Raw genomic sequence first — 18,170 nt, 5'->3', positions numbered from 1 at the left:
ATCAATTCTGCCTAAAGTACAGTTAGTGTTACTATCGTAAATTCAAGGGTGGTGACGTCGAATTCTGTGCCGAATTCAAATGGTTTCCGCATCTCACGCCGTGCTTCTCACTGATTCTCGCAAAGCTGCGAGTTTAAGAGCTCGAGCATTAACAGCTTTGCGCTGCTCGGTCCATTGAGCCGTATCCATCATACCCATACAGGTGAATTAGCCGAGGTTGTGCCTCTGCCTGTGTATTTGATGCTGCTAAACCAGATACTTCAGATGTGTCGCTAGACTTCAAAATAAGATGAACCGCGGTACAAATGCATACCAACCCGTATAACTGAGAAACAACTGATATAATCCCAAGTCTAGATAAATATTTTCATGCAAAGTGGAACTTGACGATTGATTTGATATACCAACAACCAAGAGAAATAAAATCATAAAATAAAATAAATAAAGATTTGAAAGCTTAAAGCTGCTCATTCAAACAGATAAAGGGAAATTAAATGTGCACTCCTACAATAATCTACGAAGTTTTACAATATAAACACTTAAAAGTAAACATTGTCATATTTCATCAACACTACATCATCTTCAACAATTGATCATTAGTGAGTGATCGCTTGTCATAAATTTCCAATATGGCGTAATGATTGTGAACTGCTCAGCAATGGCTGAAAACACTCACAAGTCCCTGTGTGCTTGGAGAAAATACAACAGTCATGTTTTCACCTTGAGGGATGCAGCGCATGCACATATTTAATTAAATCGAACCCTGATAAGTGTGAATTTAATACTATGAATTTTATTCTTTAAATATTGAAACTGTTAAAACAAAATTAGCTCATGATGACATAAAGCGGCTATACTGAATCACCTGATTGTGGAGACAGGCCAAAACGTCCCAAAATATGGATTTTCTAGCCGCACCTCATCTGGCTGAGCACCTTTATTCTGTTTCTTAGGACTGTTACCTGAAAGTGTTGAAATGTTTCACGTCTCTCCTTGCATCTCTCAGAAAACATCCTCAAAGTCCTGAAGAACAAGAGAACATCTTTTGTGTCCTCCACACTGTAAACAAAACAAAAAAAGACACAACTGTAAATTACCATCGCAAACACCCTATATCACGTTGCCCACTTTGGAAATTTAGCATAGATCACAAATTAAAAAAAGTACAACATTTGCATTCTGTTAAATCCCTTTTACGGGCTGATGTTAAAAGACATTTTGAGACTTTCCATAGATTTACTCTGGGTCCCACAAACTGTGGCACAGGACACAATTTTCCATGACTCTCAAGACTACAGTCTGTGAAAGGCCGATGTTGTAATGAGTGATGGAAAAATGGCAAGCCTCTTGAAACTAAATGGACCCACTCCAAAAGAGTAAAGGACAGCATCTTAATGGCAAGAGCTGAAGCAAAGGGTCTACGAGAATAGCTAAACAATCTAGACAATTAATGTCTGTCTTTCCATCATAGAACTTAATTTGTTTGGATCCGATAAAGCTGAAAGTTTAAAAACATTGAATCAGAAAACTGGCTTGATTGACATTTTACGTTGATCGAACGAAACCACAGACAAATGACCCTTGTCGGCTGGTCTCGTATTGTACCGCGGGGCGATTTCCACCATATGTGATTTCAGATTTGTTGATTGGGGACCTTGAATCTGAAAAAGTAATTTGAAACAGCTTTCCTAGAATGCTAACCTCCACGCTTGATAGACTAAACATTTTAGAAATGCCAGGATCATTCTACAGACCGATTAATGGCACATTAACATTTGGCTCCTTTCATGATAATTTTGCTACAGCCATTCTTTCAGTTTTTCTCATTACCCTGGTTATGCTGCCAAGATTCTGAGGAAATACGATACATAATTACATATATTAATATAAGTCATATAACATCCCATCTTCTTCTTTTTGTAATATAGCAGGAAATAAGTGAGCACAAATGTATTGTTTATGTCCATTCGTGTGTTTGCATTAAAAGGGATAGTTCAATCAAAACTGATTATTTAGATTGGGTTTTAGGTAGCCACATGGATGTTCACACACACAGTATAGGACAAATGGTAGATCAAAAGATTATCAACGTTTTAGCATTCGCCAGACATGCCTGAATTCTCTTATATCACTCACCACAAGAGTGCTCAAAGATTCTTAAGTTTACATGATACTTAATGATTGTAAAATGCATCTTCCCAAGACATAGAAAGGCACGGACAACTCAGATTTGTTTGAGAATCGTTAAATATTTTTCCGACTCTCTCGTGCCAGAACAGACTCTCAGACGAGACAATATGATCCAGATGTCCATTTAATAACCAGGAAGTTGGTTCTACTTTCAGAAAAGAGCCCAAACACTTCAATGTCAAAACAGCAGCAAAGAAGAGAAATACTTCAAACTGTAATTTGTCATTTTCAGACTGTAGCCAAAAATGCCTGTGACTAACTGTAGGAGATATCCTCCGATCATGCCTTTAGAAAAACAACCATTTCTGAATTTAAATTGTTTCATGGTATCAAGGTTAAATGTAATGTATCATTCAAGTGGAACAACAAGGGATCGGAATTACCATAATGATGTAGATACCCAAATGTGTCATTCATAGTCTACCTCATCTTTAACACTCACAAACCGTGAAAAGTTGACCAAAAGCATGAATCATCCTGACTTGAAAACTGCAATGTCGTAGGTTTAAACGTAAGCTCTCCTTGAAGTGTTAAGACACATAATCTAAAAAAACCTAACCTTCTAATTATCACAAAATCACTGTCTCTATGAATGGTTGGAGATGTCAACATCAAAAAGGTGTTTCTTTAATGGAAGGTGGTTTGCTGCACTTATCCAAGTAATAAAAGTACACAGAACTGTACTTAAGACCACAGGAATTTGTAACAGATAAACCAACCAATTTACCCAGTAAACAATGGCTTTCATTACAGAGGTCTTTGTTGGAGTTGTCTTGTATAGACCGTTCTGCCGCACGAAGTCTGACACATTCCAGAATGACCTTCAGGTGGTCCAGATGTTCACATATTTACAGAGTACACACTGTGGGGTGCTGTTGGCTGTCAATGTCTTGTTGGTGCAGTTTGTTGACAGTTTAAAGAGCGGGATATGTTACGGACCGTCAACGCAGCACTTTTTAACACTAAATCCACACGTCATTATGTTGGGCACTGTGTTCTTCTGGACTCAGAGTACTAAACCTCATTACGGTACCAGCAGAGGAACTGTCTATAGTTTAGAAAAAAGGCAGAACACGGCTACCACCGGACCTACCAAGAGTGTAGGGAAAAAGTTACAAAATTCAATAAAAGTGACTACCAAGCCAACAAGTAAATGTGGAAGTGGTTCGACTAAATGGACGCTATCTAGACTGGCGAGCAATGGGAGGGAGAGTGCCCTGGACTCGGCTGGAGTCCACGATGGAGGATGGTAGGTTTTGTTATGTTAACTCTATAATCTGCTTGAAAGCTTCACTTTTATTTAGTTGACCAGCTACTGGAAAGCTTGCTTCTTAAACAACCAGGCATAATTTAACTGTTACACTTGTGTAAATTCACCATGCAACAACTGATTTAAGCAGCACAATGAGCTAGTAGCTAACAGCTAGCTGTCGTGTTATTGTTTATTGTTTTGTGTCGCGTTTAAGATGATGTCACAGTGAACTATCAGCCTATAATCCCACCCACGTTGAGGGGCACTAAACAGCAGTGGAAAACCAAGCTCAGAAAAGTAAAGCGAGTAGAGTCGTGTCAAACCGTAACGTGCAGTGGAAAAGAGCCAAATGTCTGTTAAAAGTACCACACATCATTCCGCCAGTTGGCGGCGCTATGACCGTGACCCACAATAGCCACATCAATATGATCAGCCCGCAAGGCCAAACACACGGCTCAATTTGAATGTAAATCACATGATGCACGCAGAATCTATAAGACTTTCCAGTTTCCCATTTATCGTGTCGCCATGGCAACACTATTCAAGCTTATTGGACTGCTTATGACTGTCAGCGTGAAAGTTGTCAGGCTTGATGAGATCTATATATGTACAAAGTTTGGTGACTGTTGCTCAAAAGGGATGTGCTACAGAGCCCCCTCTACACACCCATGTATGAACTTTTGCCAAGCCCTAATGGCCGACGACTCACGAATTTCATTAGTTTTTGAGCATGTTAAGTGCCCCAAAAGCCCCTGAAACCATGAAAACAAATTATAATAATAATAATCCTAAGAATAACAATAGGGCCTCCTTACATTCAGAGCTTGGGACCTAAAAATAGAACAGAACGGAACACAAAAGAACAAAATAGAATTGAATAGAAGAGAACTGAATAGAGTGGAACAGAACAGAACAAAATAAAATAGAATTAGTGATTCGACAATATGAAAATACTTTGGCTTTTTTGGAATAATTAAACAAATTCTAAATGTTATTATATGCATAATAATATATCAATGATACAGAACATTATGTATTACATATACCGTAATAGTATACATTTATGATTATTCTTAGTGATCACATTTAGAGGCTCAAACAACTTTTTTAAACTCAGATGTAAAAATGTATTTGGGATAATAAAATACACATCTGTATCCTACAAAGTTCTAGAACTTAAGAATACACAACAAAGGACAAATGCATATTTTCCAGCCTCTGCAAAAGCATGGGAAAATGCTCTTTATTAATGTGCTAATAACCAAGAGAGTGATTGTTTCATAATTTCTTGGAATGTGGACTTTAATGTGCAACTAAGAAATGCAAATATTCACTGAATTTGCAATTGCATTTACATTTTTATCAGAGTATGCTTCCATAAACTTGAGTTTAATTATTTTATGCTGTTACGCTCATTCAGGTGGAGTTCTCCCTGATTAAGGTGTGTGAGTCTCAACGGTAAGCATGACCTGGTTACCATCAATCACCAGCTGCCGGGTCTTTCACATAAACAATACCTTTTCTCCATGTTAGTGTCTCTATTACCTGATTTTTAATGTACGGTTTCTCTTCAAATTTTCAGCTAAGAATTTTCGCTTTTAGCCGATAACCGGAAATAACATTTATGCAATTTTCGGCAGACAAAATTTCTGTGAATCACTAAATAGAATAGAACACAATATATTAGAACAGAACAAAATAGAACGCAATACAACAAAATGAAACAAAACAAAATGAGAGCAGGAGAGAACAGAATACAACAGAAAAGAATAATATAGAACTTAACACAATGGAAAATAACAGAAAAGTTTTTAGAACAGAACAGAGAAGAGCAGAATAGAACAGAACAGAGTGGATAGACCAGAACAAAAAAAAGAACAGAATGGAGCAGAGCATAGCAGAACGAAACAGAATTGAACAGAACACAATAAAATAGAACATAAAGAGTGAAATGACAAGAACGGAAAACAATAAAACACAAAGGAGCAGAGCAAAAGAGAATGAAACAGAATAGATTAAAAGAAAAGAGAGAAAATTGGAATAGAACAAAACAAAACAGAATAGAGCAGGGCACAACAGGACAAAATAGCATAGAATACATTAGAACAGAACACAATGGAATAAAAACAACAAGGCAGAGCACAAGAGATAGAATAGAATTGAACAGAGTGGAATAGATCAGAACGGAATAAAAAACAACAAGGCAGAGCACAAGAGATAGAATAGAATTGAACAGAGTGGAATAGAACAGAACGGAATAAAAAAAACAACAAGGCAGAGGACAAGAGATAGAATAGAATTGAACAGAGTGGAATAGAACAGAACGGAATAAAAAACAACAAGGCAGAGCACAAGAGATAGAATAGAACTGAACAGAGTGGAATAGAACAGAACGGAATAAAAAACAACAAGGCAGAGCACAAGAGATAGAATAGAATTGAACAGAGTGGAATAGAACAGAACGGAATAAAAAACAACAAGGCAGAGCACAAGAGATAGAATAGAACTGAATAGAGTGGAATAGAACAGAACGGAATAAAAAACAACAAGGCAGAGCACAAGAGATAGAATAGAACTGAATAGAGTGGAATAGAACAGAACGGAATAAAAAACAACAAGGCAGAGCACAAGAGATAGAATAGAACTGAATAGAGTGGAATAGAACAGAACGGAATAAAAAACAACAAGGCAGAGCACAAGAGATAGAATAGAATTGAACAGAGTGGAATAGAACAGAACGGAATAAAAAACAACAAGGCAGAGCACAAGAGATAGAATAGAATTGAACAGAGTGGAATAGAACAGAACGGAATAAAAAACAACAAGGCAGAGCACAAGAGATAGAATAGAATTGAACAGAGTGGAATAGAACAGAACGGAATAAAAAACAACAAGGCAGAGCACAAGAGATAGAATAGAACTGAATAGAGTGGAATAGAACAGAACGGAATAAAAAACAACAAGGCAGAGCACAAGAGATAGAATAGAACTGAATAGAGTGGAATAGAACAGAACGGAATAAAAAACAACAAGGCAGAGCACAAGAGATAGAATAGAACTGAATAGAGTGGAATAGAACAGAACGGAATAAAAAAAAACAACAAGGCAGAGCACAAGAGATAGAATAGAATTGAACAGAGTGGAATAGAACAGAACGGAATAAAAAACAACAAGGCAGAGCACAAGAGATAGAATAGAACTGAATAGAGTGGAATAGAACAGAACGGAATAAAAAACAACAAGGCAGAGCACAAGAGATAGAATAGAACTGAATAGAGTGGAATAGAACAGAACGGAATAAAAAAAACAACAAGGCAGAGCACAAGAGATAGAATAGAACTGAATAGAGTGGAATAGAACAGAACGGAATAAAAAAACAACAAGGCAGAGCACAAGAGATAGAATAGAACTGAATAGAGTGGAATAGAACAGAACGGAATAAAAAACAACAAGGCAGAGCACAAGAGATAGAATAGAACTGAACAGAGTGGAATAGAACAGAACGGAATAAAAAACAACAAGGCAAAGCACAAGAGATAGAATAGAACTGAATAGAGTGGAATAGAACAGAACGGAATAAAAAACAACAAGGCAGAGCACAAGAGATAGAATAGAACTGAATAGAGTGGAATAGAACAGAACGGAATAAAAAAACAACAAGGCAGAGGACAAGAGATAGAATAGAATTGAACAGAGTGGAATAGAACAGAACGGAATAAAAAACAACAAGGCAGAGCACAAGAGATAGAATAGAACTGAATAGAGTGGAATAGAACAGAACGGAATAAAAAACAACAAGGCAGAGCACAAGAGATAGAATAGAACTGAATAGAGTGGAATAGAACAGAACGGAATAAAAAACAACAAGGCAGAGCACAAGAGATAGAATAGAACTGAACAGAGTGGAATAGAACAGAACGGAGCAGAGCACAATAGAACAAAATGGAACCTAAATATAATACAACAGAACAGAGCAAAACAACAGAACAGAAAATAATCTTTCACATTTCTGATTTTGGCTTCAGTCGGTGCATGAATAAACGCCTCAGTATAATATAAACGCAAATATAACAGAAACCCTAAAAGGAACACATGAAAAACATAAACATTGAAAAGTTCTAACGAAAACTATCCAGAGTAAACCAATCAATCGATCTTTCTGTGGAGAGTCCTAACCAGACATTTCCTCCTCCACAGGAACACTTGTCAATCAGTCCTCAATGAGAAAATCAGATCTCCACGGGAACGGTCCCACACTGTGTTAACAACAGCTGGCCGGGTTCGCTCTTCATCCTTCTAATGAACCACTGGCACCCAGCCAAATGTATTACCCATGTTTATTAACAAAGCAGAACGCATTTTGTGTTGTCTGGGAATTCACTTGTCTGATGTTTACTCAAGCTGTAGGTTGTATTTATAAAGCAACATGGAATTTCTCCAAACGCCATTTCTGATGATGCAATCATGCAAATAAGCAAAATCCACACATTTTTGACAGGAAGAATTCTGTTTACCTTCAAAGTAATGTTAAAAAGTATTATAATGAAGCAAAACACACGCATTAAATCATATGAATTAAGTGGTAAACACTCTACCTGGAAACAAACGATGAGAAATCTTTAAATTCAGCACCATCCACGACAATGTTGAGCTCTGTGACTCTCCTGAGCAGCGTGTCGCCTTCCTGCAAATGCATTTACAGAGTTAAACAGGAATATATCGAAGACAAATAACCTCAATAACATCAGCGTTTATCCTTTTACTCTATTTCCTGTCTATCACACTGAAGGCTCGTGAGACATTTCCATCTCTTCAGGATAAAATATCTGGCTGGGACTTGAAACTGATTTAACTAATTGATCTTATTTACCCCATTTATACAAAAGTTCAACTGGGAAGAACACAACAGAACAGAAAAACCAGAATAGAATTAAAAAAAAATCTAATTTTAAGAGAGTCATGATTTTGTATTGATTTTATTGATGTTAATCTTTTAGATGTTCACATAAAACCTTCATCTCCACACTTTGATTTGCAGAAAGCCTACCAGTGTATAATAGGTCACGGTTTTGATTTAGGGGTGCTGTCAATCACCCAACAATGTTGTTATCTGAACATAATGATTTAGCTGTGGATCACACTCAATGAGAGATTTATGCTTGTGAGATCTCTGCTAAAATGGATCCTAGCTGCCCTCTAGTGTTTCATATAAGCATTTAACTCATAGCTTGAAAACCAAGTTCAGCTTTCATCACTGGTAAACTCTACAACAATATCTCCCGTCCCAGCCTAGATGTTTCTCTCAAATCCTAAAGCCAAAGTCTGAGCATTAGTAATAGTGATGCTAACCTCGACAAACAGCAGCATCTTAAAATAGGAATTGAAATTGCTCTGGCCAGGGCAGTGAACATAGTAGTATACAAATATCTATATGCATTGCTTTGACAGCAGCAACATTTTAAATATTCTGCTTTGTGAATGGTTATACAGCATATTAGCATCTTTAATAGTTGAAAAAAAAAACAATGGCGTCTATAATAGACTATATAATAGTGGCATCTTTGTACCTGAATCTCAGTCACTGCAAACTCGACTTGAAACAAAAGCACATTGCAGTGACCCGCAAGTCTGAGCTGCTGTACAAGTTTGTTTTTACCTGAAGAGACAACCGAAGTTAACGACGGAGATGCAACAACATTCAAACAGAACAATGAGCCATTTTAAAAGCGCTTTCAAAATATGGCTGGGTAACTGACGGGGTAATCTTACTTTTGTGTAACGTCTTCACAAAACACTCTTTGAGAGCGATCCCGTTGATTTCCGTCTGTCGTCTGAGGTCTTTTTCCAGCTCCCTGATTTCCATAATGAGCTTTGTGTGTTTCTGTGTTCCTCCACCTACTCTATCTTCACAGACAGACTTTCTGAAACAGAAAAAATGTACAATTGTTTTTAATACATGACGTATATCGTGAGTTTAAGTGTCTATGTCAGATATACACTGTAGTTTCTCCACACAAGCATAAGTGTGGTCATTACTAACAGTTCCTGCTGTAATCGATCTCCGTTCTGAATGAAAATGGACCGTAAACTCTCCTCTCGTTCAGTTTTGAGCATTTCGATTTCCTGCTGGAGCATCTGGATTTCTTCCTCATATTTCTGCTCCATGATGTTCCTCAACCTACATGGGAACATTTACAGGAATCCAAAAGTCTGAGACCACATTTAAAAATGGGCAGATTCAAAATCGAATCAAACATTGACATTAAAATGTGTAAAAAATCAAGTTAATTTTCACTCAAAATATCATGTTGATAATATAATACTTTGTACTGACATTTAATACAAATATAAGCATTTCCACCAGGGGTCTTATCTCATTTGGTCCCAATAATTACATAATGCATGCATTATATACAGAATAACTCCATCATTTACACAATAAAATGCTATATACAGAGTAATTAAATATATGCATATCAGTATAGTTTTATATAATATGATGCAAAATTTGATGTGTGAGTTTACATCTGTAAGATGTATTTTTTAGGTTGTTTGTTCATCTGCAATACATCTATAAGACGTTTCCTTTCCTCAATTAGACAATATATAATAATATTTAGAATATTTGTAAATCAGGGGCCGGTTGCATAAACATAGCCATTAACTTAAGACTGCATCTAACAATTAGTTTGACTAGCTAAAGACGCCATAGACAGCCTGTTGCATAAAACAAGCTCAGAGCTGTCTTTAGTAAGACAGTCTAATTTGTATTGCATTGTGGGAAAAATAAGACACTGAACAGCTTAAAAAAATGGCCGACAGTGGACGCTCAATACAGTTTTTATTCGCTGAGAATATTTGCTTATTAGAGGACTACAATGCTTCAAAATGTATTTTAATGAACACATTTAGTGATTTAACCCAAATAAGTCTAAGTCTTCAACCAAGTCTCAACTCAAGCCCCTTTCAGCCCCCACTGGCTCAGCTGACTGTTATTTTCAATGGCAAAATGGCATGTAAACAAAAGTTAGCCTGAGGTGTGCTGTCTTACATTTTGGTCTTTAATTAGACTCATCTAAGTTTTTATGCAACTGACTGAAAAAATTAAGACCAACATTTTAGACGACTAGTCTAAAACAGTTAAAAGTTACTCAGAGGTCCTTAGAGGAAAACAATATCTGCGTCAAACAACTGAATAATATTGTGCCAATTATATTGCCATAGTATTATATATGAATATTATTTTCCACTTTCAATGAGTTAATATTTTTAACCAAAATCAGTCCTGATCATAACTACCAAATATTCATTCATTTTCAGGATTTTAACCCTTTAAATGCCAGTTTGTTTACATATTGCCACTGTTGTTTTTCACTCACAAACACCCCCCCCCACACACACACACACACACACACACACACACACACACACACACACACACACACACACATCCATACTAACACACCAAAACAACTTGGGTTCCGGAAAAAAAGCATAATATCATAGAATACATTATATTACGCTTTAATGGCACTGGGATCAAATATTGCAGTTTTAATGGGTTTCAATGGGGAGATTTTTTTGAACTGAGGTTGAAATATCAAAATTCCCCCCAAAATATACATTTGGCAAAATGTATGCCGTTGACATTAACAGACAAAATTATCGAGAGAAAAAAAAAATGCAAAAGACAAAAATGCCCCGAAGGTCACACAAGGATTAAACATCGCAATCTAAATAACATCAGCCAAACATCTTAAAATGATCAAATTGCCAAACAATCTAAATCAGATTTGATGACATATGCTTTGACAAACCTTCAATGCGAGGGGAAAAATATAAATCTCAGTCGCAAATCTGTTTTTGCTGGCTTAATGTATATACTATGTTATGTGGAACTTAAAATAATGTTAAATATGAACGTTATAAGGAATACACTTACTTTAATGAACGTTGCGGTAGTTCAGAGCACTTTTCGGATTCCCGCGTCAAACCCGGAACATACCAAATGAGACCTACAGGGGTGAACTAAATGTTTAGACAGCCTTAAACAGAGACTGTTCTTCTAAATACAATTATTAACCAGTTACGTTGTCATGGCATTATTCGTTGATATTTATTATCAGCTACATGTATTTGATAAATTGCTAAATTATCTAAAAGTGTTCATTATTGTTCGGTGTACGCTTTATAGATGGACCTTTCCAACACGTTTCCAATCGGAACCCAAAACACGTTCAGTGCGATACATCGGAACAGTTACAGAGTGACACCATTATTATTCATTTTATAATGTTATTTTCGCATTAAGGTATTAGTATTATTATTTATTTTTTCAGAATTATTTAAGAAATATACGAATTTGATATGCTGTGACATTTTGTAATTAAGATCATGCATAATGTACTGCTATAAAAATCGTATGTATTCATATATATAATTGATATGACTTAATTGATGATAATGTATTTTGTTCGTCTTTTTATACTGTATATTAAATGTTTTGCCTTTATTTAATGATCTAATAAAAAATGTAATGTAAATTTGCAAGGAAAGGTAATGATTATACATATGCAGATAGTGGGTTCAAAAGTCTGAGACCACATTGAAAATCTGATGTTCCATCTTGTGAAATGTAAAACTACAATTTTGTGACGTAATTTTAATGTGGATATATTGAATCCTAGATATCTAGAGACCAGAATATTATAGAGAAACAGAGGGGTGGGCTCTTATGATGTGGGCCACCTGGCAACACCCTAACAACCGCTTAGCAAATGGGCAATCACTTATGCTTCACACAATTAAAAAAATCTAGTTATAACATGAAGTTAAAACCATTATTTGTTTTTATTCCAACAGGAGTGTCGCAAGAAACACAGAGATGCAAAAAGATGCCACTGTATACCTGAATTTAGAACTCAAACTGAAGCATTCAATTTAAAGAGCACTTTATAATAAGGTTCTATATGTTAACATAAGTTAATGCATTAGGCATCATTAACTAATAATGAACAACTTTTACAACATTTAGTAATATTTGGATTTTAATTTATTTAAAACTTTTTTTTCATGTTGGTTCATATTGTATTCACTGAAGTTAACATATGCAACTTAATATAGTTCAAACGCATTATTACCTGTAAAAGAGTACATTAATCAAGATTATTAAAGGCCGTGAAAGTATTGCTAATATTTAGTTCATTGTACAACCATGTAAAGCATTACCAAACATTGCCTTAATCCAAGTAATAAAATAAGAGATATTTTTGCATCTACTCATATTCTTTGTTTCAAAGCTGTAATTCATTGTTAAAAATATCAGAATGCTAATGCATATTACTTGTTTGAAAATTTGGGGGAGCAAATAATGTTCATTTGTACCACTAGGGGGTGATGTGATAAAGCACACTATAATGTTGCTTTCAGACTTGTGTTTTTCATTCTTCATTAACTCTCCAAACCACAGAATCAGCAGCATGCGGAACAGTTGTTATTCGAAAACCACTTGCATGCTTTTTGTGTTGTATGTGCTGCATTAAAGATATTGCATTGAAGGTCTTGTGAAAAGACAAATGACAACAGAATTTGTAAACTTGACTAAGTAAACTCTTTGGCCTTGTCCTACTTAACACTTTTGAAAATGCTGCTGATATTTGCCCCTTCGTTTGTACATGCCCTTATCTGCCGACTCAAGCAGTTTCCACTAACAAGAGTGAAATATTATCTAGGGTTAACAGGAACTTTAAGATCTCGAATATCTTGTTACTTTGTGTGCAAGCTTGCAAGATGCTGAAAGATTTCATGTTTAAAAGCTGTGTTGATATATGTTACGTTTCGAGAGTAGGGGTCATTTCAAATAACATGTCTGTGTGTGAAAGGAAAAGTGTTTATTTTAGGTGCTGTAACTGTAATGACGTTGTTGCTTTTTTGCAGTTTACTTCATTCAGTAGTCCTGCAGTGTGACAAATAAAATAAAACAATTCTCCCGAATTTGGAATACCCAATTCCCAATGCACCTCATGGTGGTGTAGTGACTTGCCTCAATCTGGGTGGCGGAGGACGAATCTCAGTTGCCTCCACTTCTGAGAACTTCAATCCGCACATCTTATCACGTGGCTTGTTGAGCACGTTACCATGGAGACATAGCACATGTGGAGGCTACACGCTATTCTCCATGGCATCCACTCACAACTCATGTGACTCGACCCTCCCTAGCAACAGGGCCAATTTGGTTGCTTAGGAGACCTGGCTGGAGTCACTCAGCACGCCCTGGATTCTAACTCATGACTCCAGGGGTGGTAGTCAGCGTCTTTACTCGCTAAGCTACCCAAGCCCCAATATATTCCATTTAGTCTGATGTGAGGTCAGAAAAACTGCATATAATAAGAATTAAACAAGAATAAAAAAAGTGTTGTTTTAGATCAAGTACAGGAAAGCGTGTTATTGGCATGTTAAGCACAGCAATGTATGTCCGATTTGGTCTTGCGTTAATAAACATTCGATACACTGATTTCCATTTCGCATTGTTAATCTAAAAGTAGTTACACATAAATAATAAATGTCATATGGTCGAATAGGCTGGCACTAAATGGGTTGGTTTAATGCCAGTCTTTCCAAAGGGCAGGAATGAAATGAGCATTCACTCGCAATGATCTCACACTATTATATTTGTCTGCTGATGAAACTCTACAGCAACCATTTGACTTTGTGCTGTAATCTTTATATTCTATTTTTGTATATAGGTTGTTGACGTCCTGTGGTGTGACATGCTATACTCCATTTAAAACTATATTAAGTAGCATTTATCTTATAATTATTAATGTGGCAGGGCGGAGGGCGGGGCCGGGTCGTGATGCTACAATTTTTGGTTGAGTTTTATATTAAAATATTATTTATATTGTCAAGCCGGTTCTCGCCTCCTCCTTTCCATTAGTCCCTTTACACTGGTGCCGAAACCCGGGAAGGAAGAGGGATGCACCATAGCAGAGTCCTCGCCGCTACCATCCACCCCAACGTAGCTGCCGCGGCCATCCGGCCACCTGGAAGCGGAGGAACGGCTGCCGATCACGAAGGGAGGAGGGGCTGTCGTCCATTAGAAGGTAGAGGAGTGGCCGAGTACCAAGCTACGGCTACCGCTGCCAGGGGTGGGGTAGACCCCTACCGTCCACCAAAAACGTGGCGGTGCGTTCCATCCGCCAGGGGCCGGAGGACTGCCTCCGGTCCGCTCTGGGAGGTGCGGCTGTCATCCATTAGAGCGTGGAGGAGTGGCCGAGGACCAAGCTACGGCGTATCGGAGAACCGGCGAGTACGTGTTTTTTTTCTCTCTCTCTCTCTTCAACTGCCGATCCTTGTCGGCCTTTCCCTCTATTTTTTAAATGTTTTGTTAATTTGGCATGATCGCCGTTACGGTAGACAGGGATGACCTGCCCGCAAACAGTGCGGTAGGCACGCTACCCAGGGAAGGGGGTGTACGTCATGCCGGGGGCTCCCCGGCCTGAGAGAATGAGGGAAGACTGTGGCAGGGCACAGGGTGGGGCCGGGTCGTGATTCGGCACACCCGGCCCCCAATCAGGCTAATTAGCCCTCAAGATGGATAAAGGCAGACCGAAGATGGCAGTGCGACAGAGAGAGAGATTTACGGACAGCTTTCCAACACCTGTGTGTGTGTGTTTGTCTTTTTGGTTGAGCAGCATCGACCCACAATCAGATATTACAAGCAATTCTGTGGCCCACAAACTATTTTGTAAACCCGAATGGCTCTTAATTGGAAAAACATTCCCCACCCATGGCCTGATATCTCCTTTTAGGCCAAAGTTTAGTTCGGTCATCCGCATGGCTGATATGGGTTTGGAACAACATGAGAGTGAGTAAATGATGACAGAACTTAAATTTTTGGTTGAACTATCCCTTTAAATTTTTATTTTGATAGAACTACCCACGAGTTTCTGAGTAGGATTTACTGATGTATTCAAATGACTCAAACACGCTTTTTCAAGAACACCCGTAAATAAAGGGGGTTAAATTCACCCTTTATTTACACGATCTGCCAAAACCGCACAGCATCCTCTTGACGATTAAATACGGGTTGTTGTGTTGACTTTGTGTCTGATTGACTGTAGTTTTGATCACTTTAGGCAAAGCAGCACATCCCTAGTTCTTAACCACAGACACATGTACACTGTGTTCTGTGCATAAACAGGACGCTGCGGTTTCCGATTTCACTGTGACATCACAGTTGCTGCTTGTAGCTCATGAAGAGAGTGGGCAGCTGCCCTATGTGGTGACATAATGCCACCAAAACTGACTCTACCATTATACTGCGTTGCCAGGGAGCTAATAAAGGTTATGGTATACATAATTTTCCCTCACACAGACTTTCAAATCTATAGGCTACTTTTAAAGCTGCGTCCACACTGCCACCTACTTTGTCGCTGCATGTCGCCAGTGGCTAGTTTGGTCGCTAGTGGTGTGTATGTAGAGTCTAAACAGCACTGTTTCTTTACAATTAATATAATTATTAAAATATTACGATCACATGAGCTCTACCATCTTCTCTCATATTGGCTGTCGCTCCCAAAAGTCGCTCTTCATTTGCATAAAGTTAAATATTTCTCAACTTTGTCACATCGCTGGACAAGCCCACATCCGGTCGCCAACAGTCGCTGTTGCTGGAAGTCGCCAGCTCTCATTGAAAATGAATGAGATGAGGTTGTTTTGTCGCTGCGTGTCGCTGGCAGTGTGAACTAGTGAATTAGTGTGCCTGCCTCCCCTGCCGGACACGCCGGTTCGAATCCCTTTTGGAGCAGGTCGAGCAGGACCAGTTACAGTGGTGCCGTGACCCGGATGAGAGTGAGGTTTAGAGGGGTGAGTGTGGCGGGAGCCTGCTGGTACATGATAGCTGTGCGGTATGTGTAAACCTCAGTCCCTTGGCCTCAACAGGCGCACTAGTGACTGATGCTAGAGGCTGTATTCATTAGCCTCCTCGTTAGCGCAAATCCCTTCTGATGGAGAAGCCTACAAGATTAGCATAACGCGGCGGTTCCATAGACATTCTATGGCGGTACACTGGTGAGGAGTCAAGAGGGCATTCTTTTTGACTGGATGTCTGTGGAGGAGATGCTTCACAATGCTGAATAAACCACTTTTGTGAGGAAACAGCTCATCATTTAATGAATTAACCGCCTTGATAAAATTGCAGTTTTATAAGAGAAGTCGAGGACAGTTTTACGACTGGAAGGTTTCAGTTTACAACTCTCAACAAACTGTCGTAAAATGCTAGTTGATGTGACAGACATTACGCTCCAGTGATAGAACTGCAAAGGTTGTTACCTCAGTACTATAAGATCTCTGTTAGCGCTTGCGCCGTCCATGCCAGAGATCCAGTTCGGAGCGGGTCGAGTAGGACCAGTTACACTGGCCATACGGTTCTTTGGAGATTAAGAAAGTTTACGTTATATTATAGATTCTTCAGCACTAAACTGCAGTGGAAAAGCAAGCTCAGAAAAGTAAAGTGAGTCGAGTCGAATCGAATCGTAACGTTCAGTGGAAAAGTGCCATAAATGTGAGGTCCATTATGAATCAAATGATGTCATTGGTAGCCGTGTGCGGCCAACAGCTTAGACACTTCCTGAAAGACATTTTCGATTTGTTTGTGGCTAAAGAGAGGAATGTCTGCACCTCATTTATTGACCACGGCGTGGTTTTGCGCAAAGCCATTTCTTTTTACAATTTGAAAGTCGTGTGAACAAATGATACTGCTATCGCTGTAGCTAACTTTAAAACTAGCGGGTTGATGTCCTGTGTCGCAAATCCAGTGACGCTGGTAGTGACGATTCTCTCTGACTAATCGGTGATCTGCAGGGTTTTGACGTCACATTTAGTATCGGCTTGGCTCATTTTGAAACTTGACCGAGGTGGTACTAAAAAAAGTACCAGGTACTATCCACAGTGGAAAACCCCCAAAAAGCGAGCAGAGTCGAGTCGAGTTTTAACATGCAGTGGAAAAGTCCCAACAGAGTCCCAGATACTATGGAAGACAATGACTTTCATTGATCCAAACGAGGCATGCTATGTTTTCATTAGTTGGAGGATGTTAAACCTAACTGTTTTTCATTCCAGTTTCAACATTAGTACAGCAAAATATAATTCATACATGTATGTCTCTATTATCATTGCTATTGCAGTCCAAAAACTTTCAGCAAACTTAACAACAGATATAAATGTTAAATGTTGTTATGAGCGAAGAAGAGTGGTCTCAGAGTGGAGAGGAACCAGAATGCATGCTGGTGTATTATATTAACAATTACTTTGTAAATGTGTTTCATAGTGTGAAAAACCTCCACTCCGCTGTTAGCTGTTTGTAATGCTTTCCTCAGCTCTACTGGCAGGGTCACATGACTCGCCTGCTTCCAACCAGAATAACAACCCCCTCACTGACACATAGGCACACATGCCTGCAAGTGTAAACAGAGAGGTTTTGTGGTGGTGAGACCTACAGATAGCATGCATTGAAATGCTTTGGACTGCATGTTCTTACAGTATACATTATTAACAGGCAATGGAGCAGATTCTGTGTACTTACATTTCCATTTCCATTTATGCATTTGGCAGATGCTTTTATCCAAAGCGACTTACAGTGCACTTATTACAGGGACAATCCCCCCGGAGCAACCTGGAGTTAAGTGTCTTGCTCAAGAACAAAATGGTGGTGGCTGTGGGGATCAAA

General features: G+C 38.3%; 1 protein-coding gene across 3 annotated transcripts in view; it reads right to left on the bottom strand.

The window, feature by feature from the left end:
- cenpp (centromere protein P) overlaps window positions 1-18,170 on the bottom strand; it is a 73,513-nt gene that overhangs the window by 50,944 nt on the left and 4,399 nt on the right. The window contains exons 1-6 of one of the 3 annotated variants that reach the window (XM_052121586.1): window positions 11,385-11,433; window positions 9,483-9,620; window positions 9,212-9,363; window positions 9,010-9,098; window positions 8,038-8,126; window positions 963-1,059 (exon numbers count right to left, since the gene is read on the bottom strand). In XM_052121586.1, the coding sequence (XP_051977546.1) occupies window positions 963-1,059; window positions 8,038-8,126; window positions 9,010-9,098; window positions 9,212-9,363; window positions 9,483-9,607 (552 nt within the window). In that variant the 5' untranslated portion in view covers window positions 9,608-9,620; window positions 11,385-11,433. The other 2 variants (XM_052121587.1, XM_052121585.1) reach the window with 2 other exon arrangements.

This window comes from Xyrauchen texanus, chromosome 48 (genome assembly GCF_025860055.1).
Source record: "Xyrauchen texanus isolate HMW12.3.18 chromosome 48, RBS_HiC_50CHRs, whole genome shotgun sequence".
Classification (NCBI taxonomy): domain Eukaryota; kingdom Metazoa; phylum Chordata; class Actinopteri; order Cypriniformes; family Catostomidae; genus Xyrauchen; species Xyrauchen texanus.
The sequence above is the reverse complement of the archived record's forward strand: the minus strand, read 5'-3'. Positions and strand labels throughout refer to the sequence as shown.